The sequence below is a fragment of the Falco biarmicus genome, chromosome 6 (assembly GCF_023638135.1).
Source record: "Falco biarmicus isolate bFalBia1 chromosome 6, bFalBia1.pri, whole genome shotgun sequence".
NCBI classification, from domain to species: domain Eukaryota; kingdom Metazoa; phylum Chordata; class Aves; order Falconiformes; family Falconidae; genus Falco; species Falco biarmicus.
In genome coordinates this window covers 7,368,584-7,395,925 of record NC_079293.1, presented here as the reverse complement: position 1 = coordinate 7,395,925, position 27,342 = coordinate 7,368,584, and the positions used below count along the sequence as shown (strand labels likewise).

The 27,342-nt window shown below is 37.8% G+C and overlaps 1 protein-coding gene across 11 annotated transcripts in view; it reads left to right on the top strand.

Moving 5' to 3' along the window:
- Nucleotides 1-27,342, top strand: part of DOP1A (DOP1 leucine zipper like protein A) — a 68,146-nt gene that overhangs the window by 39,421 nt on the left and 1,383 nt on the right. For 6 of the 11 annotated variants that reach the window (XM_056343867.1, XM_056343869.1, XM_056343868.1 and 3 more), the window contains 21 exons: nt 3,696-3,796; nt 5,063-5,322; nt 5,971-7,978; nt 8,087-8,198; nt 9,153-9,332; nt 11,617-11,742; nt 12,084-12,218; nt 13,191-13,246; nt 13,742-13,846; nt 14,567-14,633; nt 14,956-15,100; nt 15,332-15,411; nt 15,956-16,065; nt 16,238-16,387; nt 17,688-17,749; nt 18,223-18,375; nt 19,616-19,752; nt 21,103-21,158; nt 22,035-22,199; nt 23,791-23,920; nt 25,941-26,000. In XM_056343867.1, the coding sequence (XP_056199842.1) occupies nt 3,696-3,796; nt 5,063-5,322; nt 5,971-7,978; nt 8,087-8,198; nt 9,153-9,332; nt 11,617-11,742; nt 12,084-12,218; nt 13,191-13,246; nt 13,742-13,846; nt 14,567-14,633; nt 14,956-15,100; nt 15,332-15,411; nt 15,956-16,065; nt 16,238-16,387; nt 17,688-17,749; nt 18,223-18,375; nt 19,616-19,752; nt 21,103-21,158; nt 22,035-22,199; nt 23,791-23,920; nt 25,941-26,000 (4,398 nt within the window). Of the gene's footprint in view, nt 1-3,695; nt 3,797-5,062; nt 5,323-5,970; nt 7,979-8,086; nt 8,199-9,152; nt 9,333-11,616; nt 11,743-12,083; nt 12,219-13,190; nt 13,247-13,741; nt 13,847-14,566; nt 14,634-14,955; nt 15,101-15,331; nt 15,412-15,955; nt 16,066-16,237; nt 16,388-17,687; nt 17,750-18,222; nt 18,376-19,615; nt 19,753-21,102; nt 21,159-22,034; nt 22,200-23,790; nt 23,921-25,940; nt 26,001-27,342 lie in introns of those variants that run through there. The other 5 variants (XM_056343874.1, XM_056343875.1, XM_056343872.1 and 2 more) reach the window with 3 other exon arrangements.

Here is a 27,342-nt window from a genome sequence, read left to right as displayed (position 1 = left end):
CCATAACCTTATGTCTGTAGGCGCTGAGCCCTGTTTTCGTGAATGTCCAGGTGTTTCACAAACCTTTGAAAAGTGTTTGTAATGTTAATAATTGAATATAGATTTTCTAGATTCCGTTCCAGTTGTCCTAACCACTCTTTTTTTTAGCTCTACAGCTCCATCAAATTTAAGCACACTTTTGCTGTGTCCAGCTGTAATTCAGTCCTCTGGTGTGCTCCCTCCTATTTCATCTAACGCTCACATCTTGTCTAATCATTTGTTCTAATACAGCATCTAGACTTTCTGCTTCCTGTCCTCCACAGAACTTGGAGAAGCAACAACAGCCAGATTATTGTCATTACCACGTCTCTGTTGCTTTTCTTGATAGTGGGGTTGGATTGCTTCTTTGAGAGTTGTGTGTGGTCCCTTTTATCTTTCTGACCTTTTGCTTTCTCTTTTGTCTCTCTCTTAGCTGAGGTATTTACTGCCTTTCTCTTTATGTCACCATTTTTACATTTTTTTTACATTTTACATTTTTACAGTTTGAGATGTGTTTTCAATTCCTTTCCGTCTTTGTGAGACACATCCTTATAAGTCTGCTGCGTTTGATTTCATTAATTTGCTGCTTCAGCCTTAATTCCCTTTCTCTTTTAAGTGGCAGTGAATTGGGTTGGGTTTGGGTTTTTTTTCTTTCTGAGCATTTTTGTATATTATCTGATTCTGGCTTTTTGTAAGAATGAATGTAAATACAGCGGCTTTAATTAATAAGATTTTATTTTATTTCCAGGTCCCAAGGGCTGGGCTATATATTTCTGAGCTCCATCTTCTGACACTTGTCTCAGTTAATTATTTCCAGCTAAAGTGTTTCTGTGAGGTTGGGAAGTGGAGGAATTTCAGTAACTAAATACTTTTGATGGGGAAGAGTCATACAGAAGCCTCTTCAATCTCATGCAGCTCCTCTCTTCTCTAGTTATTTCTCCTAAAAAGATTTGAATTCTGACTATTTCTGCCATGTTTGCCAGTTCTAGAGGGCAATTAATAAACTGGTTTAACAGTAATTGCCAGTTTTCTGTGCATTTGTGCCTTTGTGGGAAATGTGCTTGCCTCCTCTGTGCTGACTGACATGGCAGCTGGGTTGTGAGTCGTCTGTGCATTTCTTTGCAATATGCCACTGAGGCTACTCTTTTCTTAAAGGTCTTTACTTTTCATCTCTGTCTCATGTTAAAAGCTACAGACTATAATTTGAGCAGAACCTCTTGAGTGATCTGAGAGCTGCTTCTTTGCCTCTGATAACACTGTTTCGTTTCTTGTTATTACTTTGTCCCTTGTCCTGCCTCATGTTCTGCTACCACAGGTTAGAATGTTTGCTCATGGCCCCACTTGGTGGAGTTCTCCCATTCTTTATTGCTGTTCAAATGCCGCCTCTCTCTGGCTGTTTTTTATAAGTTATATAGGCTGCCCTAATGATTACTTCTGTTTTGCTATCAGTTTAGCTAATGAAAGCAGAATAGTATTTTCAGAATCTTTTGCAGCTGGCAGATATTCAGATTATTGACAAATGGTGGGGTTTTAAGTCTGTCATGAGCCTCTGCAGTTTCATGCTAGACAAAGGGAGCTTTTCAGCAACAGACTTATGTAGGAGACTGTATCTCTTATCAAAAGTTATGCTCAGATTCCTGATATATAAAGCACATGCTTAGGTTTTACTGTTGTTAGTAGGAGTTCTTGTTATGACAGGTACGCTTTTTTTTTTTTTTTTTTTTTTCCCTCCCCTCCCCTGGGAATTTGTTTGAGAGGCTGTTAGTGTTGACATTTCGCTTAAGACCTTTGTAGTGGTTCAAATTACAGATATATGAACTGTTCTCGCAGCCTGAACAGAATGAGTGATAGCTTAGGTGCTCTGGCAACTCATGGTTGTGTGACTTGAGAGGCAGTTACCTTTTTTCCTTTCTACCAGAGAGTAACCGGGTCAAAAAAAGCAAATGTGAGCCAGGCTGTCAATCACTGCAGTTCACAGCTTGGCATACTGAGAAAACTGCCAATGATTTACAGTTTTCAGTTATTAGGCTGGTCTGTGAACTACAGTGACTGTGGATGTGGCACTCACTCATTTCTGCCAAGCTTACTGTGAAAACAGGATTTCTTGCATCTTCTCAGCATGGATTGCACGGACTTTCACAAAGTCATCTGTATGTGTTTGAGAGTTGGTATTTTCACTCAGTATTCGGCAGATATTAGTGAATTGTTTTGTCTAATTGTAGATATTTTGCAGCAGTGTTGTGGTTTTTTTTTTTCCTGTGAGAAGCATATTTTTTCCTAAATACATGTGATGCTTGCTTTACTTTCCAAAATGCCATTTCTCTTGGGGTTTTTGGCCGGGGGGGTGTGGGGGGGTGGGTTTGGCTTCTGGCTTTTTTTTTTGTTTGTTTACATCTAGTGTGATCAGTCTTGTCCTTTCTGTAATTTTCAAATTCTGCAGCTTTTACTTAAAGTTTTCATTGTTGTGGCAGGTATTGGTCATATTAGGTGTTGCAAAGTTTATTAAGCTGTATGTTGTTAATTAAATCTGGAAGTATACCAGATTGTCACAGTGGTCTTAAGTTCTTAGTTCAGTCTCATTTTGATTAGAGGTAAATATACCTACTATTCATTCCCTATAATTTTATTTTAAGAAAAAAAACAAGTGAAAGTCTTTGTCTCGTCTCAGCTTATCATCTAGTAGTTTAGTATAAGCCCTGATTGTATTTGACAGTAATTTTGATGTTTTACTCAATATAACTGTCCTGATTGCTGTGCTTTGTTTGTTCACCCCTACAACTGCTTAGTAGCTTCCTTTTTTCTTAGGTAAAGCTGGGTTTAGTACATGTGCCCATGTATGTGTGTCATAGCATGGCATTTACTGTTGTTTACAGCCTTGCTGAAATAACTTTGCCTTGATCAGCCACAGTAAAAAGATTAAGGCATAAAAATTGTTACTTTAATACCATTTTCACCATTGAATAGTCTGCATGTTATTACTAGTCATTAGAAGTCCCTTGGGCAGTAAGCATGTCCTATTTGTCCAAATAAAACAAATAAATCTCTTAAATTCCAGAGGTAAATTTGGCATTAGTGATGAACTCTTTAACTACATTGTATCTAGTTAGAAAATTCTTAGGTCTGTTTCTAGCCACCTTATTTTCCTTCCCTTGTTTCCATGGGTACCGTGTTTAATCCCATGGTTCCAGACACTATCTTTAAAAACTTTTTCTTCTTTCTCTGCCTCTGTATGCTCGAGCTTTCATATTGAAAAGCTTGCATGTTTCTTTCTGCAATCTTTTCATGATCTCTTCTAGTGCCTTGATAAATGTAGATAAACTCCCTGAAAACAGAGCTGTGCAACTTGTGGGAGTAAAATAAGTATTGTTCAAGCTATTGCATTAAGTATTTGGAACTTTTTCAAGCTAACTTTTGAAACTTAAGATGGCCAAGATCAAGAAGGGGGGCAATCCTTTCATGCTACTAAATTGTTCACAGAGACCTATTTTTGCCTGTTACTGGTTGTAATGTTGGAATATAGGAATGCATAGTCAAAAAAGTTAACAGTTTTGTTATATCTTTTAAGCTGCTGTATGCCTCTTTTTTTTTTTTTTTTTTTTCTTTCCTTCCTCCCTCCTTCCCCTTCTTATCAGAGGTTGTCATATTCTGATAGATCTAATTTATAATTTGGTCCACAGAAAGTAAGAATGGAAGCTCATGCAAAGTTTGCAGTGCTATGGCATCTCACCCGTGACCTTCATATTAATAAGTCTTCTTCTTTTGGCCGTACTTTTGACAGGTTGGTGATTGCAAGTATGATTCAGTTGAAATAATTTTGCTTCAGAACCTTTACCTACATTGTAGTGGAAGCATAGAGTGTTTAGAAATTGGAGAACTACAGTGTAACTGTGAGAGCAAGGAAGGAGAACAAGAAATGACAAAATTATTTTCATGATTATGTAAGCTGTAAATTTTTATGGTAGCTGTAAAGAGTAGGGCAGGAATAGTCACGTGATTCATTGACTGTCACTGTGGTTAAAATATTTGAGTATACTGAACATAGTATCTGAGCTCTTACTTTGATTTGGTAAAAACAAATATAGGAGAGAGAACATAACCCAGAATTGAATTATATGAAAATGGAAAGTAACAGTAAAGCTAAGAAAACTTAAGAACAAAATTGCAAGTAAGCACTATAATATGAAAGTTCTTTTGTTTAGTCTGTGTGTTGTGTGTCATTTATGGCAAGCAGCAGAGGCTTTCTGTTTTGTGTTCTGGTATCAAACTGCCACCTTAGAAAAAACTGAATGATCCAGACTCTGAACTAGTCTAGTCTTCCTCAGCTAGTACAAATGTGGAAAAGTGCTTATTTAAATTTTCTAATACATACTTTGCTGTAGAAATCAGAGTAAAATGCTTGTTATTTCTTTGGCTTGATACTGTCACTCATTGCAGAAGTGGCGATAAATTCTGTACATACAGCTAAGATCTTACAAATGTGTACTACTGGAGGATGTTAAACAGTCAGTAAAATTCAGAGTCCAATATATATAATGCTTTTCCCCAAGTCTGGAAAGGATTCTAAAGGCTAAGACTATTAAAAGAAGAAAACTACAGGAGGAAGTGCTGAATTGTCAAGTATATTTCTCCTCTCCATCCATGATGAAAAGATTTTTGAATAAATTATCTTCTCTTTCCCATACATCTGTGTGAATTGGCTTTTAAAGTTTTTTATGTTTTTGTACTGCACTAGCACTTAGGCAACAAAAGTTTGTTATGCTAGTAGCTGTACAAATACCTGAACTGACTATACAACTGCTACTATTAGTGTAGCTATCTTAACTAACTTTATTACTAGCTCTTCCTGGCCATTTCTTCTTCAAGCTAGACTGAAATATAAAACTTCAGGTTGCAAAGTTTGGATTCCAAAGAAAATACTGTTTATATGGAGAAGACACTGGAGTATGTACTGACATGTTGAAATTCATCATATATCAGATTAAAATGAGATTATTCTGTTCTTAGTGTAGAATTTGTGCTAGGTTTATTCTTCTTTTTGTTCTAGATCTTTGTTTATCATGCTGGACAGCCTTAATAGCTTGGATGGTTCTACATGGTCAGTGGGGCAAGCCTGGTTAAATCAAGTGCTTCAGAGACATGATATTGCAAGGGTTCTTGAGCCTTTGCTCCTACTGCTTCTCCATCCAAAAACTCAGCGAGTTTCTGTTCAGCGGGTACAGGCTGAATGTTACTGGACTAAGTCTCCCTATCACCCTGAAGAAGAAAATGAAAAGCACTTTATGCAGAAGTTTAGTTGTGCTGATGGTATGTACTCAAGAAGACTTGTAGGAAGTTCCTTACTCTATTTGTTATTTGCAGGCAGTATTAAAAGCAGAGTACAAATTTTTGTGGGTGACTCTCAAAACAAAGTGCTGGAATAGCAACTGCTTTGTGCACGCTTTTTCTAATTCAAGTTTTGGCATCCCAAGTATAATTGAGGTTTTGTTGTTCTTAGTAAATTTTCTTGTGTCTTACTGAAATTCAGTAGAAATTAAGAATATGGCTTGAAGCTTAACCAAGAAATGAAATGCTTTTATGAATTAGGACCTCTGATGTGGGGCTGGCTGCAAACATACTGATAAGGTTTGAAGGTGTTTGCATGTATTGTGTAATTTTAGTAATATACTAATAATTCTTTTTTTTATGAAAACACAAGCAGATGAGACCACTTAAATTTTCATGGGAGAATTTTGCAGTTTCACTAAGGTCTGCTGCTAAAGGAATTTTGCTTTGGTCATGTGAATGTGTGTCATTTGCATATTAACATTATTTTTTTTTTCTCCTGTGAAGTGGAAAGACACTACTTACCATGCCTTTATAATCTGAAGTCTTGATAAATGTTTATATTCTAAATTCTTACTCTGAAGAACAAAATACTATGTGTTTAAATTTTTTTGTGTGTTTTTCTTTAAGCGTTTTCCCATGAGCCTGTAAGCCAAGGACAACTTATTATACCTAAAGAAGGCAATGAAAAACAACTTGCTATGGATGAAATGGAGAATTTCAGCCTGACTGTCAACCCTCTGAGTGACAGACTTTCGTTGTTAAGTACCAGCAGTGAGACCATACCAATGGTTGTGTCTGATTTTGACCTTCCTGACCACCAAGTTGAAATACTGCAGAGTTCTGACTCTGGCTGTTCTCAGTCATCTACTGGAGACAACATCAGTTATGAAGTGGAAACAGAAAGCCTGAGTGCTCAAGATAGCTCTCAGACTCTGAGAGAAGACTCGCCTGATGAAATTGTGCAACAGGTGGTTACAGATCTTATATGCAAAGTTGTAAGTGGGCTTGGCGAAGAGGCTGAACCTGTTAAACATAGTCTACGCTCTGAAGATACTTCATGTAAATTCAGTCCTCTGGATAACTCTGTGGAGGTGACAAAAAATGAAGATCAAAATATTCAAAGTAGTCAGAGTAGTTTGCTTAGTAATGACAGCTCCCAATTGCTATCAGCCTCAACTGAGACTGGACTTGAGAGCTTAGAAGATGAAATTTCAAGAAATAACTCTTCACCGTGTATTGCAGAAAGCCAGCAATCCCTCTCTGATCTCACTCTTGCTTCCACTGAATCAAAGTCCAGAAAGCAAAGCCACAGTAGTATTCAGTTCAGCTTTAAAGGAAAGCTACCAGAAAAAATGTCAGAAAAAGAAACAATTGTTAAAGAGGCTGGTAAGCAACCAGGTGCAAAACCTAAGGTGAAAATAGCTAAACGGAAAGATGAAGAGAAGAAGAAAGCACAAACAGAAAAGCTTAAACAAACAAATGTCTTCTTTAGTGATGGTCTTGATTTAGAAAACTGGTACAGTTGTGGGGAAGGAGAAATTTCAGAAATAGAAAGTGATGTGGGGTCCCCAGGCATGAGAAAATCTCCCAGCTTTAATATCCACCCATTGTATCAACATGTGCTGCTTTATCTCCAGCTGTATGACTCTTCAAGGACATTGTATGCTTTTTCTGCAATTAAAGCAATTCTCAAAACAAACCCTTCAGCTTTTGTAAGTGCTATCTCCACTACCAGTGTCAACAATGCATACACTCCTCAGCTTTCGTTGCTCCAGAACCTTCTAGCCAGGCATCGAATATCAGTTATGGGCAAGGATTTCTATAGTCACATCCCAGTTGATTCCAACCATAACTTTCGGAGCTCTATGTACATAGAAATTCTTATCTCCTTGTGTTTGTACTATATGCGGAGCCACTATCCGACTCATGTTAAAGTAACTTCGCAAGATCTAATAGGAAACCGTAATATGCAAATGATGAGTATAGAAATTCTGACCCTTCTCTTTGCTGAGTTGGCAAAAGTGATAGAAAGCTCTGCAAAGGGCTTTCCTAGTTTTATTTCGGACATGTTGTCCAAATGCAAGGTTCAGAAAGTGATCCTACATTGTCTGCTATCTTCTATCTTCAGTGCACAGAAATGGCACAGTGAAAAGATCGCTGGGAAAAACGTAGTGGCTGTAGAAGAAGGCTTCTCTGAAGACAGCCTTATAAATTTTTCTGAAGATGAATTTGACAGTGGTAGTACTCTGCAATCGCAGCTTTTAAAAGTACTTCAACGGCTAATTGTGTTGGAACACAGAGTAATGACTGTGCCTGAGGAAAATGAAACAGGCTTTGACTTTGTCATAACGGACTTGGAGCACATTGGCCCCCAGCAGCCAATGACTTCTCTTCAGTATTTACATTCCCAGCCCATAACCTGCCAAGGCATGTTTCTCTGCGCAGTGATACGAGCTTTACACCAGCACTGTGCCTGTAAAATGCATCCTCAGTGGATCGGCCTTATCACTTCTACGTTGCCTTACATGGGAAAAGTTCTTCAAAGGGTGGTTGTTTCAGTGACTCTTCAGCTCTGCAGGAACTTGGATAATTTAATTCAGCAGTATAAGTATGAAACAGGATTATCTGATAATAGGTATGTGTATGTAGAGGTGTATAATCTTTTTAAGCAGATTTGATTGTGTTGAATTGCTTTACAAACAGATTAAGCCATTAAAAACCAAAATATAAATTCTTATTTTAGGCCTCTCTGGATGGCATCAGTGACTCCCCCAGATATGGTTCTCACTTTATTAGAAGGGATTACAACAATAATTCATTACTGTCTCCTGGATCCATCTACACAGTATCATCAGGTAAAATTATCTTGGTGTCTGAGAGGTTCCTATGCAATATGTGTCTAATTAAGGACAGTGGTTATATTAGCAAATACGAAGATCCGAGTGGGAAAAATACCAAATATATTCTTTTAACTATGTTTTTTATTGATTATATACACATCTCAAACAGAAACCCAATTTTCTACTAATTATACTTTTGAGAGAATAGTCTTAGACTTTTTTGTTTCTCTTGTTTTGTTTTTTGGGGTTTAGGGGTGGTTTTTGTTATCCTGAAATAAGTAGGATTTCCTTAACATTCAGACCTCTAAAATGCCACTTCTTAGAGCTGACTTTGTTTTGTGGAACTTCCCATACTGATGCCTATCCTATTACTTTCTGGCTGGACTGTGTTCATCTTGCAATATATCAGAACTTTCTACTCCTTCTGTATATTCATAATTTATCTTTTTATTCAAGCAGTATTTTTAGATCTGATATTCTAAGCACAGTCTCTGTTAAGAATTTGCCCCAGATTCTGCAAGAAAATCTTTGTGCTGTTCTCTCTCTCTGCAATCTTGGTTTTGCTTTTTTTTTTTTTCTTCTTATGCCCCCTAGCCTTCCATTAATTTCAAAGTAACTGTTTATTGTCTGTGCAAGTAAATAATTTTACCTAGAGTTTTAGTTATATTTAAACTTTTGAAATAATTGTTTTGTGAAGATATAGGCAGATAATACAAAATCGATTGCTGTGGACGTGAGGCCTCATGTGTTCAGAATATGTTTGATATTGTGCAACTGAGAAGATTCTGTAACTATTATTTTTATTAGACTCAAAACCTGTATGTACTATAAGAATTACTGAAAAACTATTTTGAAGAGTTAAGGTTGAAAGCTTCCATGTCTGTTAAGTCTTAATTTACACTGTTTTATTTATGCTATTTATGTAGATATTTAATGTTCTTCATCCTCTCTCCCCTTCAAATCCACTAGCTTTTGGTTAATGTAGATCAGAAGCACTTGATTGAAGCACGCAATGGGATCCTCTCAATCTTGCATATGATCATGTCTTCTGTGACTTTGCTGTGGAGCATCCTTCACCTTGCAGATTCCTCAGAGAAAACTACTGCTGCTGCTGCATCCATTACCACTATTAATCTTGGGTCAACAAAGGTCAGAATATCAGGGATAATATCGAAGTTGTTCATTAATACTTTTATCAAACTAAATCCAATTCCATTCCCTTAAATGTAAATCAAGTTTTAATGCCTCTGGTCTCATCTACTCACCTACCTCACAGGTAGGGCTTTTATAAATGGATATTTATAAATAAATTTTATAAATGGATATTGAATCTGCTTTTAAATTTGAGTATATCAATTCAAGACAAAAATGTCTCAACTCTTTACTTTCTACAAAGAAAATTAAATCTATCCTGAAAAAATTTAACCCACCTTTTTATGCCTCAAAAGATATAAAATATATATATTGATGGAAAATCTTAACAAAAGAGAACTTTTCTTTTAAAGCATCTAGTACTTATGAACTAGGTCCTTTATTCATGCAATTCCCATGCAATGATGTTGCTGTGTGCGGGGAAATGTCATAGCAAATGGTGAGCTAGTGGTCATAAAGAGAACCTGGGAAGGGCTCAAACAGGACTATACTGAGAATGCTGCCTAGCCCAATTATTGGAAGCAGTTCAAACTTCTTATACTTCATATTATTTAATAGGAAATTATCATTTAAATTAGAAATATTTTAAAATAGGTTTTCCTTAAATAAATTGAATACTATCAAATCCGGTTTGTGGTGATGCTGTGTTACAGCCTTTTCAACCTTTGCCATTCAGATTGACTAATTAATCTAAGACTCCATGTCTTTGCACAGATAGCATCCATGGTCATATTTGTGTTGCCCATAGGGTTTCCTACTCACTGAAAGGAAGTGGGTATGTACTTGCTGATGGCCTATGATGTTATGCTGCTGCTGTGAAAAAAGGATAAGCTTTTGTACTCTGGTTAAACATTAACCCTTCTGTATGCTCCAGCTTTTGTTTAATTTGCCCATATCCATAGTATTCAAAAGAGCATTCAACATGTCCTGTATATGAAAAAGTCCAGTTTGAATTCAGTTTGTTCAGTGTAGCATCAGGATGGGTTATTTTAGTTGTTCACCTCATTGCTTTAGGGTGATGCTTTTGTAGCAGCCTTGGAGTTGGTGGATGTAGTTAAAAACACACAAAACTGGAACTCCACAGAATTGTGTGTCTAAAGTATAAAAAAGATATTTAAGGTTCAATACAACTAGGTTGCTTTGGAAGCCACACTCTTGGCAAGTGCATGAAATGTATACTCATACTCTGGGATCATATATAGCAGTTTCCTGCAAGCTTAGACAATTCCTACTGAAATATCTCTGACCGAGGTAAAAACGACTTACAGAAAACAGGTAGAAAGTGCGTTTTTGTCTAAAAGCTTCCTGTCATAGAAAAGAGGTCAATAAAACAGCTCAGGAAATAAATTTCCTGACCCAAGTGTGTCTCAATAACCTCTGACATGCTTAAAACCCCACATTTTTAAGAGTATCAGCAGTGAATGTTGTAGTCTTCCAGAGTAGCATTTTCTTCCTTTTAGGATTTCCCCATCAACTCCTGTTTTTTAATCTTTATCTCACTTGCTACAAAGCAAGTCCATCACTATTTGTGGCAGACGTGAACATCATCTTCATTTCTTCTTCCTAATTACCTTGTACCCATTTGATAATTGTTGCATCTCCACTTACATGTTTTTTTCCTGAATATATGCAAACCCATTTCTGCCCTTCTCGTAGGTCATATTCCATAGCACTAATCATTATAGTTTGAGTTCTGTGGGTTTGTGGTATGTTTCTTGAAGGTGTCCAAAACTGGACATGGTTGTAGTATGTTCTTTCAGGAGAAAAATTTAATGTCTTTCATTATGTGTGGCTCTTTATGAATGTTCTTCCCTCTTCTTGCAAAGTAGTCATGAAGAGTTTGTGATCCACTGTAGTCCCAAGACTTTTTTTTCCCTGCAGCACTGCTATCTAAAGAGTTTCTCATCCTCCGTCACTGAATTTGTATAGCCTTACCTTTGCATGCAAATATCAAGCCTTTATTGCAGCTTGTCTTTTTTCAGGATGCTTTTTGAGTTTGTCAGATCATTTTTAGTTTGTACCTTCCTATCAGTTGCTTCCCACTTCATTACTATTTGCGTATTTAACAAGTGTATTTTGTCTTCCCTTGTCTTAGTCATGAATAAAATGATTTAAGAGCACCAGATGTAGAATAAAGCTTTATGAACCCTCTGAGTGCATCCTTCCATTTTTATTAAAGGTAGTGATAGTTACCATCCAAGTATGGCTTTATAACTAGGTGTTTTGAACATAATGCTGAGAGTTTATCTAAAGGTGTATGTGTTCTGATTCCATATTTCAGAATTTGAGGCAGCAGATTCTTGAACTTTTGGGTCCGATTTCAATGAATCATGGTGTTCACTTCATGGCTGCTATTGCATTTGTGTGGAATGAAAGGAGGCAAAATAAAAATACTTCTAGGACAAAGGTATGTTTATACTACAATGATCACTTCAAATAGTGTTAATAGCTTTAAGTGATTTAGAAGCAAGGAGAAAATCAAGCATTCCAGTGAAAAAATACATAGTATGAAATATGGAGAATATTTATATTACATTTCTAATTAGCAACTGTACTGTTGGGGAGCTACCAAAATTTATTTTAGAATAGGATAATCTTCCCAAATTCTTCAGGAAAAGAATAAGTGATTCCAAGTCTGTAGATGAACTGTTATTTACTAACATTTCAATCCCATGAGGTCAGCTGCCTTAATTTTGGCATAGGCATTATCTGTGCTGATAATCTGTGGCATATATTTGATTTTTTTAGGTTATTCCTACAGCAGGTGAAGAACAACTTCTACTGGTTGAACTAGTTCGCTCTATCAGTGTTATGAGAACAGAGACTGTTATACAAACAGTGAAAGAAGTTTTGAAGCAGCCTCCAGCCATAGCAAAGGACAAGGTATGAAAACTGCAGGGATGCTATTGACTTATTTAATGTCCTCTTACTGAAGCTTAGGGTACTGCTGGTTGGGATACTTCATTCACAAAGCTGAGCAGTACAGTGTGAAAATTTTCATAGAATCAAAAAATCATTTAGGTTGGAAAAGACCTTTCAGATCATCAAGTCCAACCGTTAACCCAGGACTGCCAAGTCCACCACTAAACCATGGCCCTAAGCACCACATCTACGTGTTTTTTTTAAACCTCCAGGGATGGTGATTCCACTATGGGCAACCTGCCTCAATGTCTGACCACCCTTTCCGTGAAGAAATTTTTACTAATACCTGGTATAAACCTCCCCTGACATAGCTTGAGGCTGTTTCCTCTTGTCTTATTGCTTGTTATCTGGGAGAAGAGACCAACACCCACTTGCCTACAGCCTCCTTTCAGGCAGCTGTAGAGAGCGATAAGGTCTCCCCTCAGCCTCCTTCCCTCCAGGCTAAACACCCCCAGTTCCCTCAGCTGCTCCTTGTAAGACTTGTTCTCTAGACCCTTCACCAGCTTCATTGCTCTATATATTTTCACAATATCAAACAGGTGGATGAATTTCTGGAGAGAAGTCATACCTGCTTAATCATTTACCATTTACTGAACAACTCCAGAATCATGTTTACTGCTTCTGTACAAGACAGTGTTTCATGGGGATAGGCTGCTTACATTAGGAAAACAGGTGCATATCCTAGATTCAGGTTGATTTTTTTTTTTTTTTTCCAGGTGGGAAAGGGAAGGGGAGAAAAGAGGGAATAAAAAAAAGGGGAGAATAACTTCATAGAAGGATGCCTAAATGGACATTCATAATATCCTGTTAATGAAATAAGCTATATCTTCAGACACTACAGTAACATTATAGCATTGTCAGTTTTGCCCTGGCAAGTGAGGAGAAAAGTCACTTTATTCTTCCTGATGACACAGGTTTTGTATCTTTTTCTAGAAACATCTTTCACTGGAAGTATGCATGTTGCAGTTTTTCTATGCTTATACTCAGAGGTAAGGCAAGAAGTTTAATTTCTTCTGTCATTAAGAAGCAGATGGACAATTTTAATATTTTACATCTTTTTATAATCCCTTGGATAAGAAATAGCCTGTGTAATATAAATCATGAGGGAAGAATGGGTTTGAACTGTAGGTGTCATAAAAAAGGGATTCATTTTGGGAGTTTCCTAGTTCTGCATCATCTTTCTTCCCCCACCTTAAAATCCTGCTGGAAATCTGCCCCCTGCCCAAAGAGAGCTGATCTTAATTGTGCTGTAACTCGTTACCATCCTGACTTTGGACTGAAAAGTACATCTTTTGAGTACACTGTTCTTCTCCCATCTTTTCTTAGTGACTTGATATAGCCACCTAATATTAAATGAAAACACAAAGAATCTGTATGAATGTTGATTCACAATATCTGACAGTAGAATTGTGAGGTAGAAAAAAAAATGGGGAATACCTGAGGGAGAAGCTGTGGTTTTCATTGCCATCACTGCTCTTTCTTAGGATTCCAGTGACCAGCTTAGTAGATAGCTGGGCAGCACTGCTACTTCTGTTAAAAGATTCCATCCAGGTTGGTCTTCCAGCTCCAGGACAATTCCTCATACTTGGGTAAGTGCTCTTGATATCCACAAATTATTTCCAAATAAGCTCAAAATCTAAGTGTGTAAAATCAAACAGAAGTGTTAGTATTTTCAAATCTTTAACACTTTTTTTTTTTTTGAGCGATAGAGCTACTGCCCAAATTTTGAGGGTTTTATTAAGTAAGTTTCTTCTCTGAGGAATGGGGGTTACATATATTAAATTTTACATTACAATGTGATATAAACCACAATCTTACCTTACTGATTATTTGAGCGATTTAGGCTCTTCAAACAGTACATTAAAGTTTCTGATTTTTCTTAGAAAATAACTACAATGACTATTTCTTAGGTACGTGTAGATTTGCAACCCATTAGAAAGGATTCATTCTCAGTATGAAAGCTGTTTGTGGTGTGTTAGAAATAAAATATTGATTATGATTTTCTGTATAAAGCTTCAAGGACCATTTTCTTGAATTTCTGGAATTTATCTTCCCTAGTAAACAGTGCTGAAGATAACTTTGTGTGTAATCTAGTAAAATGTGTTCATGATAATGTTGATCATACCATAGTAGTTTAACTTAAGAAAATTGAAAGGATGTTTTCTAGAATATTGATAGATAGCAATGACTGAAGGCTTACTAAATAAATATTGTGCACATAAATTTCTTCAGATTTGTCCTAACTCTTAAAATTGCTGAATAATGTATTGTGAGAAGAAAATCCATATCTACTTGTGTATTTTTTTCAGTGTTCTTAATGAGTTCATTATGAAAAACCCAACTCTAGAAAATAAGAAAGATCAAAGAGATCTCCAGGTAAGAAATTTCTTATGTGTGTGTCTCCTTTTGAAAATATTGAACAATAAATGCTTGAATGTTCTAGAATTACCTGGTATATCAGTTCTGTAATCTGAATCGGCTCTTTACTATATTCTGCTTAGTACTATTTATAATCTCTTGAAAAAATCTCTTTTGCTGTGGCCTTATTAATTGATAATATAGAACAGAAGTGATTTGAAGGCAGTTCTAAACTTAATTAGTTATATAGATTTTTCTACAAAAGCACGTCAGGACAAAAAATACAGCCTTTCTGCACAAAGTTCTTAAAATGCTTGAGGTGTTTTTTTTTACCTACCAGGATGTAACGCACAAGATAGTGGATGCCATTGGGGCAATTGCTGGTTCTTCCTTGGAACAGACTACTTGGCTAAGACGAAACTTAGAGGTTAAGCCTTCCCCCAAGATTATGGTTGATGGAAACAACTTAGAATCGGATGTTGAAGGTAGTTTCATTTTAATCTGTATTTTAAACAAAACCTAAAGCCAAAGTTAACAAAGAGGACAGCTTTACTATATTTGAATACATTAAAAATGCCTCAGTATTGTTCAGGCAGTAGTATCTTAATGTATCTAGCAAAGTCTTCAGAATATCTGCTTTTAAAATATGCTTGTAAGGTAAATAATAGCTTAAGAAAACTAACTCTGGACTTTTTTTTTTTTTTTTCCTTATTCAGATATACTGTCTCCAGCAATGGAAACTTCAAACATAACTCCATCTGTTTATAGTGTCCATGCACTGACCTTACTTTCTGAGGTAAATATCTTCTCAAATGTAGTAACTACTGTCTTATAGTATACTTGTATGTTGTGAAAAGCTTTGGACTAGAAGCCTGGGGAAAGGGAGTTGATGGGACACATTGATGTGAATGTATTCTGGGTCCTGTCATATAACAATATATAAAACTTTGTTACTAACACAGTTATAAGGATTCAGTGAGATGGATGAGGCATAAAGCAGTATAGAAAACTTTTTTGGTGGCAAATTTTGTGTGTTATTAGTGGTATGCGTTATTTACTGCTGATAATTACAGTCAGTCTTTGATTATTTTTTTTTCTTGCTTGTAGCTTATTCTGTAGAATGCTTTGCCCAATAGCTTGTGCTTCTGTATTTTTACATTAGTTTGTCTTAAAAATGATGGGACATTTATGCTCTGGATTTTGTATAGTACCTGAAATTTGATCACTTCCATTATAAAATAGAACATTCAGTAAGGGACATCATACCAAAAAAAAAGGCTGAACAGTAGATGAAAAGCAATTTGAGAATGCATGATAACTATCTTCCTCTCCTTATACAGGTTTTGGCTCATCTCTTGGATATGGTCTTCTACAGTGATGAAAAAGAGAGGGTTATTCCTTTGCTTGTAAATATTATGCACTATGTTGTTCCCTACCTCCGTAATCACAGGTATCTTTACAATATATTGAATTGATGTAGATCACTACAGCCAGTTGAAATTTGGTGGGTGACAATTAAGTTGAAACAAGCGTAATAAGGAAGAGATGTCTGTCAGACTTTATAGAAAACAACAATTCAGAATTGTTTCATGCTGGCTTTTTTTTTTTTTTTTTTTTTTTAGTGCTCATAATGCATCCAGCTATCGAGCCTGTGTCCAATTATTAAGCAGTCTTAGTGGGTATCAGTATACAAGGAGAGCATGGAAAAAGGAAGCATTTGACCTCTTTATGGATTCCAGTTTCTTCCAGATGGATGCCTCGTGTGTTAACCAGTAAGACTTTCTTTTTCCTGCTTATGTCAACGGCAGTTACAAATCTTATGTATACCATTACACAAGAGTATGTATAATGTGGACCAAAATTTCCCAACAGATCTCTGTTGAGAGAAATAGAGAGGGATATTCTGTGTTTCAGATTACCACGTGAAATGTGAAACTCGCTTACCTAAGGTATATTTCTATGCAGAAGTAAATTTTTTTTTCAATTTCAAGATACTATTTTTTAATCTGTTTTTTCCATGAGGAAAAAGTGGTTAACTTTTTATAGAATCATAGAATGGTTTGGGTTGGAAGGGACCTTAAAGATCATCCAGCTCCAACCCCCTGCCATGGGCAGGGACACCTTCCACCAGACCAGGTTGCCCCAAGCCCCATCCAGCCTGGCCCTGAGCACTCCCAGGGATGGGGCAGCCACAGCTTCTCTGGGCAGCCTGGGCCAGCGTCTCACCACCCTCGCAGTAAAGAATTTCTTCCCAATATCTAATCTAGATTTACCCTCTTTTTGTTTAAAACTCTGATCTCTCCTCCTATCACTACTTCCTGATAAAGAATCCCTCCCCATCCTTCCAGTAGGCCCCCTTTAAAAGTATTGGAAGGCAGCTAACCATAAGGTCTCCCCAGAGCCTTCTCCTCTCCAGGCTAAACAGCTCTCTCAGTCTGTATTCATAGGGCAGGTGCTGCAGCCATCTCATCACCTTGTGGCCCTCCTCTGGACCCATTCCAACAGGTCTATGTCCTTCTTATGCTGGGGACCCCAGAGCTGAGGGCAGCACTCCAGGTGGGATCTCAAAGAGTGGAGTAGAGGGGGAGAACTACCTCCCCTGACCTGCTAGTCATGCTTCTCTTGATACAGCCCAGGATACAGCTGGCTTTCTGGGCTGTGAGTGTGCATAGCCAGCTCGTAGTCAGTTTTTCATCTACTTATACTCCCAAGTCCTTCTCCACAGGGCTGCTCTCAGTCCATTCGCTGCCCAGCCTATATCCATGTTTAGGATTACTCCAACCTACATGCAGGACCTTGCACTTGGCCTTGTTGAACTTCATGAGGTTCACACAGGCCTACCTCTCTAGCCTGTCAAGGTCCCTCTGGATGGCATCCCTTATTTTCTTTGAGAAGGGGGGGCAGGAAATACAGTTTCAGATCAAATTGCGCCAAGTAAATGGTACCTGTATAGCAGAGAGCTTGCACTAGAAGCCTTAGCCTGAATTCAAAGAGCAGAAAAAGCTCTGTAAATATTCCTGTAAGTTCCTGCTTTTTTCTTGCTCTTCTGATTTGTGTGCAATCTTCTTTTAGTTGGAGAGCTATTATGGATAATTTGATGACACATGACAAAACCACATTCAGAGACTTGATGAGTAAGTATTTATTGATGTAGCAGTGACTTTTCTCCAAGGGAAACCTTAAAGGGAGAACAAATATCTTAAAAAAAATAAAATAAAATTTGTTCACCATTTATTCCGATCTGTTTGATTTATTCAGTGTTTTTCATGTTTTCTTCAACTATTTGTTTCTAGAGATTCCATAAGATAACTTGAAGTGAAAGAATTTGAGACCGTCCTGGCACACTAGATTTTGCCTATATGGCAAAGCTGATTAAGCAGAGCAGATGAGGGTGGTCGTGTTTGTTTGTTTGGGGTTTTTTGTTGCTTTTTTGTTGTTGTTTTTGTTTGCCTTTTTGTTAAAAAATACAAATTGCAGAACATGCATCTTCACCTACTTTTGAACTACATTTGTGCAATGAAAGTAAGAGTTATTTGTGCCTTAAAGTGAAACAGAAAGGAAATTTTGAAGTTCATCTCTGCGCTATGCATTTTTTTTTTTCTTTCAGCACGAGTGGCTGTGGCTCAGAGCAGCTCACTCAATCTGTTTGCTAATCGAGATGCAGAGCTGGAACAGCGTGCTATGCTCCTGAAGAGACTGGCTTTTGCAATTTTTAGCAGTGAGATAGACCAGTACCAGAAATACCTTCCAGACATACAAGGTCAGTAAAATTGTATCATATAGTGGACTTCTGGACTTTGATGTTAACTGAGGAGTATTTGTACGACAGGGTAACATCAGGTAAATTTGTCCCCTGGAATATCAGTATGCGGTACCATTTCCATGGCTAGATGCAAAGTTTCTGCACATTTTGGTTAAAATGTTTTCAGTCTTAAATGATTACAAACTACACATACTTTGTGATTACCAGTTGACTTTTATCCAGGTTACTTCACTGATCTGTCATTTTATACCTTGATCAATGTCCTTGGGTACCTGCAATGTGCACTTTTATATGAATATCTGAAGTATAAACAGCTCTCAACTTGGGATAAATAGAAGGGCTGACCTTGAAGTTTTGAATTCTTGACTTCTCTGTTTTTTCTGCTGTTCTGTTTATCTGCCCTATTTATCACTGAAGAATACCTCTTCTAGTGACGTTTTTAAGTGATTGGGAACGGGAGCTGCTTAGTTTTATTCTAATATGATCCAAGTAGTTACAACAGCAGCTTCTAAATACATTGTCTTTTAGTACTACCAAGGTGGACACTTCAGTCTCTTCCTCCATATGGAAAGTCAATTGCATAATCTTTCTTGTTTCATTTGTTCCAGGATTTAGTCTTTGAAGGTTTTTTTGTGTTTTGTTTTGTTTGTTTTTGGGGTTTTTTTAAAGGTTTTTTTCCCCCAGTCACTGGCTGGGTTTACTGTGTTCAAGATACCAGGTGGTTTTACTGGTCTGAACTGCAAAGTGCATGTGGTGATTAGACTGAAAATTTTCTTTATGGATTTGCTTCTGATATGTTGAATGTTTAGAGGTGCTTATGTTTAAATAAGAGCATGTAATCCCTGTGTAATATCCCATATACTATGATGATTCAGCCTTTTAATAATAATATATCCTAGCTGTTCAGGCTGTTGTATTGTTTGGAATCTGTTGACTCCTCTTTTTGTAATCGGTGAAACACTGCATAAGGTGAACAAAGCTCCCAGATGCACTGCTGCATTCATTTATCTGGAGGACTTTAATCAAAATATGTAACTGTACTATATTGAGGTTTCTTGCTTTTGTTTGTTGCTTGGTGAAAGTGGTTCTTTTATACGCTGACAGACTAGAACTGTAGCAAAGTACTGAAACAGTAATATGGCAGATACTGAAAGTAAAAGTTGAGAGTAAATGAAGGAAGGAGAAAACATTAGTTGAAATTATTCTGAACTGAGGAAACCTTGGCTTTTTGTTTCAGAAAGGCTGGTAGAAAGTCTCCGTTTGCCCCAGGTGCCCACCCTTCATTCCCAAGTGTTCCTGTTTTTCAGAGTATTGCTTTTAAGAATGTCTCCACAGCACCTTACCTCTCTCTGGCCAACCATGATCACTGAACTGGTGAGTTGCATTTAGAATTCATGACTCGGAAAACTGGTGCAAATCTGAGATGGAGCCTTGTTCCACCTCAATGTTTTTAAGAAAATCTTTTCTAGATTTTGTGCATGTAAATGTACAATGGACATAAATTGAAAGCTGACTTACTTTCATAGTCCTGATGTCTGTTTTTTGCAACCAAATAGAATATCTGTTGGCTGAGGCTATTTAAGCTGTTCAGATGTCTCCTGAATTATTAAATTTGCATGTGCCCTCATTGTTCCATAGTGACTCCTACTTGAATTTCTGCCTGTGTATGTGTACACTCTCTACAATTCCCATTGCTGCTGTGCTCAGTGTCCCCTGTTTCTACTTTCCTAGTCATTCAGCCTTCTTCCTCCAGCAGTTAGGATGAGAACCCACATAAAGAAGGAGTCAGAATCTAGATTGTATTGGCAATTGGTGGTCATTCAGATCACACCAAGGCTGAAATTTTGTAACTAGATTTATACAAGACCTGACTCAGCTTTCTTCTTTCTCTTCTTTTACTCTACATAGCAAGACAGGAAAAGCATCTGTTTTCAGAGCTGCTACCTGTGGAGTCTCCAATGTTGGCTCCACTCTTTTGCTTTGGCAATGGGAATGGAGGAGAGTGGTTGGTGCATCCTGTGATCCGTTTAGTCTGTTTGGCAAGGAGTTCCTAAGACACTGGTTAACACAGATAGCAAATCAAAATTACTGCTGTGATTATTTTTTTTCCAGTTTTTTGTTTCTGTAGGCACCTAACCTAGCCCTTCATTAATAACAGATATAAACAATAGAAAGCGAAAAGTTATATAAAGTGTTTTAAAGATCAAGCGAATTGTTCTAGCAATAGATGCATTTGTTTTGAGCCTATCAATAGTATAAATAATAGAAAACCCAGTCTGCCCATTGTGACATTCTAATTCCTGTGCTGTCCCCTGGCCTTTACACAAGTTACCACAGTCCTGGAACTACTTTCAGTGGACACGTCTGTATTACTTCTGGGAATTCACATCTGAGCTTGACTGTTCTGTTATGTGATTCTTTATTCTCATTTCCTTTAGGTCTTGCTCTCTTTCTAAGTAGTGGAGGTGATTAGCCTCTGAAAACTTTCCTGGCCATAAAAGTGCCAGTTTGTGGTTTGTGCTTCTCAGGTTATATGTAAAGGATGAAAGAGCTTTAGGGTTCCAGTGTCCACTCAGAGCTCAGGGGGCTGTTTCATCATCCAGGAATGGAAATAAAGCTCTGAATAGTTCCTCTAATGCTTATTACTCAGGCCTCCCTACAGCGCTTTCCTGAGTCACAATCCATTAAAAAAATGGTATTTAAAATGTAGTATTTGATCTTCAGGTACAAGTGTTTTTACTGATGGAACAGGAGCTCACCGCTGATGAAGACATTTCCAGGTAAACTTACAAATGTCTCGTTTATTTAACTTGGTAACAGTCTTCTGGCATGCTGATGGGCAGCTGACTCATTCTTTAGAATTATTTGTCTTAGAATTGTCGAGCTTAAATGAGAAGGACAAGTAAAGGATAGTTCAGGACATACTGTTCGGGACAAAACAAAAAAAGAAGTCCCACTGTCAGATTGCTCATAAACCACTAAGGTAAATCATGCAATACAAGTATGTTAGTTCTTACAGTGTCTTCCTGGCTGAAATGACACTGCTTCTGCCATTAAAATATGCATGGCATGACTTTATAGCTTTTCTGTATCATACACTTATTTAGAACAAGACTGATGCACTGGGTCTAAATAAAAATGTGATTTTTTTTTTTCTGGTGTTAAAAGACATAAAGATAAGGTAGATAATTTTTCTTGTGTCATCGTCCTTTTCTGTCCTATCTACCTTCTGCATGGAATGATCCAGTTTTGGTCAATGCCAGAAGTAGAGGCAGATTTCTCAAAAGAACAGAGTAGTTATTTGCCCAAGTTGTGTTCTTTGCTTTTTTCCTAGATTCATTTTGTTCTTTTGAAAAATTTTCCCCTAAAATAAAGTGATCTCAACATGACTGGCAATTTTAAACTTTCTTTTAAATTGGATGTCGGATGGGAATGAGATACAGTGTAACATATTTATTATATATTAACATCTTGCTTTTTATATATACACACAAAACTCCACCCATAACACAGACTTGCAATGTTCCAGTTTGTTGTATGGATACAGGATTAAGCTGGTAAATAGTTTTGTGTTTGTAAAGGCAAGTCAGAAAGATGATGTTCCCATAGTGGCAGAAGGCTGTTATGACTCACCTGCATTCTGTAATTTATTTTAGAACTTCTGGCCCATCTGTTGCTGGTCTGGAGACAACATACACAGGCGGCAATGGTTTCTCCACGTCCTACAATAGCCAGAGATGGTTGAACCTGTACTTGTCTGCTTGCAAATTTCTGGACTTGGCCCTAGCTTTGCCATCTGAAAACCTGCCTCAGTTTCAGATGTGAGTAGAAGACATTGTCATTTAAGATCTTAGCTGTTTGCCCATGCCTCTTGGTAAAATTCTAGTGTATATATAAAAAAATATAATCATTTTTTTTCACATTTCCTTTTCTTTTCTGGCCTTTGCCCATGGCAGCCCAGGGTTCATTCCCTCCCAGTGTCAGAGTGGCCCCCCGAGCAAATGGTGCTACATACTAAATGAATTCAAGCTGGTTTGATTTAGCCTGTAGCAAGAGATTGTCCACACTTGTGAGCTAATCAGTAATAGTGAATTATTAAAGCATTTTATTTTTTAAAGGATTTAGTTGCAGTAATGTCTAAGAACTCAAAATATACCCACACATCTTAGTGACTAATGCATGAGATCAGAGAACTGCATGTTGTCTCAGCATGACTCACTGAAATTACTCGTGTGTGATCTGTCTGGAAGATGTTGCAACAAACCTGCATGTGAAGGGGACCCCATAGGTTTTTCTTGGTCACTGGTGTTTATGTGTGCAAACTGTTTCCTCAGTGCCTCTGCAATCCCATTCTGGGAGAAAAAAAAAAAAAAAAAAGAATGCAAAACTGACATTTGCTAAAGACCCTACGAATGAGAGGCCACCAAGGACAAAAGAAAGTAACACGTCTCTTCCTCTACACCCACAGTGGTGACTCTGTCAGGACTGCCATGCTGGCACAGCTCTGTAGACGTTTGGTCACCGCTAACTGTCCTGTTATTTAAAAGACACTTGTGTGGGCTAGAGTGCAGAAGGACTCGCACACACTGTGTCAGTTTGTGCCCTGTAGTATTTCTAAATCTAAAGCTAATGTTGAAAGTTCCTTCATTTATTTTACTTTCTGGGTATTTGGCTCATAATTCTTGTTCAGGTCTCTAAGCTGTCCTCATCCCCATTATCAGCCAACCTAGTTTTATTTAGGTCATTACCGTGCACGTCTGGAAAGGCAACAGTAATGCTGAATCACACTGTATTTTACAGTGTTTTCACAGAGGCTTGCACTGAACTTTTAAGGACAGAAACTTTTTTTACCTTTACAGTTTGTAATGCAAGTAGCCAGCCCTTGCAGTGCAGCAAGGGGGCAGGGGTTGGGGGGTGGGGCATGGTATAGTATCAGTTAGTCCCGTTGGCCTATGAATAGGTAAAATAAGTTTGTTATCAACATAGTATATTAGGAACATTTTGTGTGTTATAGTAAGCATTGCAAATGTGTAGCAAAATGTTTTGAGTAACTTACGTATTTTATAATTCAGAATTGCTTTTAGTTCTCTTGCACACAATGAAGATGTGAATAGTACTGTTTTTAGCTTCTCTGTCTTATTTTGCTCTGGGCATCCACAAATACTTTAAGAAACTGTAGAGGAAAAGGACAATGCTACATTCTCGGCTATATTACCTCCTGCTTTTCAGAATGTGCCTTTTCTATTCTTGCTTGTCAAACACTGATGCTTTTTGTGTAGGTCAGCTCTGGGGTTTTTCCCCCTCTTTCTCTGGTACTTCACTAATTTCGTCATCCGCTCATATTTTTAGATCTAGCAGAAAAGCCTTGCATGTTCAGTAAGAATAATGTCTACTTGTGTTTTCTCATGACAGGTATCGTTGGGCTTTTATTCCAGAAGCATCAGACGATTCAGGCTTGGAAGTACGAAGACAGGGTACACACCAGAGGGAATTCAAACCGTATGTGGTGCGTCTAGCAAAACTGCTGCGAAAAAAAGCAAAGGTATGTTGTTTTCTTCCAGTTTTGCTTTTCATTGAAAACTTTTGTGCACAGTAACAAAACAGCATTGTTTTGTTTTGGATATTTATTTTTATAACAATGAAGATTGGAAAGGAGGTTATTTGGTGAGGGAGATTCACACTGGAGTAGCCCTGAGTCAGCATCAGGCAAAGGCCAGGTGTAGTTATATAAAACAAAAACAACAAAACCCCAAACAAACAAACAAAAAAATCCCTGGAAAAAAAAATCCCAAAACCCAAACCAAACAAACCACAAAACAACCCCAAACCTGCTATGGTCAAAAAAAGAGTATGTTCAGTGACTTTGGAGTTTCCAACTAAAAGTATTATTTGTAGTATTTGAATAAAAGTAAAATATGCTTGTATCTGATACATTTTAACATAAAAGCACTTTAAGATAGCCAGTCATATTTGTAGATACTAGTGTAACGCACCTACCTTTTGAAACAGAAAAGCATTTTTGTTAATAATAATCACTTTGAAATAATTAGAAAACTGTTGCATTGCTAAAAATGACAGAACCAAGAGTTCTGATACTGTGCCAAGCCAGGGAGGACTGGATTTCTTCCCTGAAGCGGTTATGATGAATGGAAGAAGGCAGAGAACAGCTGAAACAGTTCTGGGGAAATCTTGGCTGCACAGTTTGTAGAGTGGGAGTCAAATTAGGGTTGTCATTATGTTGGTGCATGAGGTATATTAAAACCCTCGTTTGGGTGGGGTGGAGGCCTGATCAGTTAAAGAAGCTGATGGAAGCTGGCCAAGCCCTGTCCCAGGGAGTTCCCTCTGTTGCCTCGAAGTAAGAAAATTGCTGTCGGATACCTTGGTGCTCCTGCTGTGAGGACAGAGCCCCCTCTGGGCAGGCGCTTCACTGGGAAAGGTTGCTGGTGGGCCAGGGAAACAGAGAGAAGCTTGAAGCTATATGGGAGAAAACTTTGGAGTTGTGTTCTTGGGTTTCCCTCCAAATAGATGGCATTGTCAGGGCTGTAACGCTGGCAGCTTGCTGTAGCTACTGCATTAACAATCTGTAATTAATGTTTTCACTGAGTAAAGAAACTACAGCTGACATAAAAGTGTCTACATAAAATTTAGGGATAACTTAGTTGCAGGCAGGTCTGAACTACTCAAGCAGGGCTCGCAACTATAAGGGATAAAACAAGTACCTGAAGAATATCTGCATTCTTCGTTTTATTGGTTTTGAACCACGAAGATGAGACTAAATTTCTCTTCTCACACGCATAACGGAACAGTCAGCTTTAACTGACTGCTAATCAGGCACAGCCTTTAACCCTGATATTCAGGGTGGTGTGCTATACTTGTTAAAAGTTGTCACGCTCCAAATTAATCTCTCTGCATATGTATAATTATAAATTACATATGATGTATAAAATATGCCTGCTGGTAAGTAGTGTATGTTGAGATAGGTGCCTAATTCAGGACTTCCCCAGTATGCTTCAGGAATATAGAAAATCCTGGGATTTCTGGAACCCCCTAGTCACGACAGCAGTTGCACACTGTGAGCCACAGATAGGGGGTAGATGAAGAGATAAACATGAGGTAATGAATATTGACTTCCAGGCCACTTCCTCTTCGTGCAGAGGAGAATATTGTTGTGTATAGCTGTGGGGTTTTTCTTAGAAAATAACTGTTTCTGAGCAAAATGTTCTAGTGGATCTTAATTTTCCTCCAGAGCACTTGGACTAATGCTCAGATTCCTGTAGTATGGTGTTGATGAGGCTCCATTGTCTGAAGGAAACATGCTTAAAAAGCTCCTTCGGCACTACTGGCAATAAACAGAAGAACAAACTGGCAGTGCTGTTATTGTCTAATTGTGTCTTGGCCACACTAGCTCCAGAGTCTGCTGCTTCTGGACCATGGACTCCATGGGGCAGGTGACTTTTCTAGCTGAAGCACAGCACCCAACCAGCAACTGCACGGCCTTCACGGCAAAGTATTATTTTGATATATGAAATGCAGTCTGAAAGTTCTCCTCTTTCCTTCCACAGGACAAACAGGAGGACTTTAAGACGGTGGTTTTGGAGGGAATGGAGATGGCCAAGCATCAGGTGAGGGTGGCCTTTGATGCTTGAGTTGTGAAGCAAGCTTGCCATAATAATACTATGACCTCAAGGCCCTGGGCAGTATTTAGCTTTCAGTAAGAACTGAGAGAGATCAGTCTTGTTCAGAGGACAAAGCTGAGAGATTTTTGAAGTGAAAGAATCACAAGGGCTCTTATTTTCAAAAATAACTTAAAAAAATACTTCTAAGTTGGTTTTCTACATGAAATATATTACAAAAAGTTAGTTTAGTTCTAAGAAGAATTATAATCACTAATCTTTATAAATCAAATAATAATTTTTGCCAAATAGCAGATATAAAACACACAATCCCTAATCAATCTCTGTCAATTTAATTGATTGATTTAATTACCTGAGGAACTAGTGGTGTTTGCTTAGCAGATACTGATGTGAGGAAATGGCTTCGATGAGTTATATTTTGTTGCTCAGAAGGAGAACTGGTATTTGCACGTGCACCCCATTTGGTTGGCTGCTGTGTAACACTGACGCTGCATGCTGGAGGTAGTCCATGCTCACTGGGTAATACTGAGCACGGTAGAGAACCAGTACTGGAAAGCCACTCTTCTGTGAATCCAATGTGAAGTTTTTAAAGGAGAAATTTTAAACCAGTAGTTTTGTTAAAAGTAGGAGCCATCACCAACTCTGCGTTGGAATTCAGTCTTCCCTTTGTGGATGCTCATAATGAGCTTTTCTTTTCTTGAGATCTGTAGAGCTAGAATAGCAATCCCCTGTGACAGGGAGCCAACTCACCAGATTAAAATACTAAATACGTTCATACTGAATTTTAACATAGTTGTGTTTTTGTGAAACGTATGTCATGTAGGCTCCTGAACTGCAGGACAGCTGCTTCATTTAAAGGGCAAAACCTGTATTTGCTAAAAGTATCATCTCCTGAAGAAAATCTGCTTGCACAAAGGCTATGCAATCTGTAATCCTCACCTTACTCTGCTCCCCACTGCTGTTCTTTCCCCTTCATTCTCCTTTTGTTACAAAGCCTGCTCTTCAGGAGCTTTGCAGCCTGCGGGGGGCTTGGACCTCTGCCTCAGCAGAGCAGGAGGGAGGCGCTGATCAGAGGTGGATCAGGAGGTGGCTCTCCTTGATGTGGCCTTTGTGCTGCTTTTCTCCTTCCTCAGAATAAAAATCAGTATTGCTGGAACTGTACTTCACAGTAGAAGCTCTGCCATACTGGTTTATTACTAACAGTCCAAACAAGGTGTTTCTGGTGGCAATAGTACCTTATTGTCTATTTTTAAATCTGTTTTCTGACTCAAAGGAAAAAAAAAAAAGAGTGAAGAGTACCATATAAGCAGCTGGATGTTGGCTGGTGCTC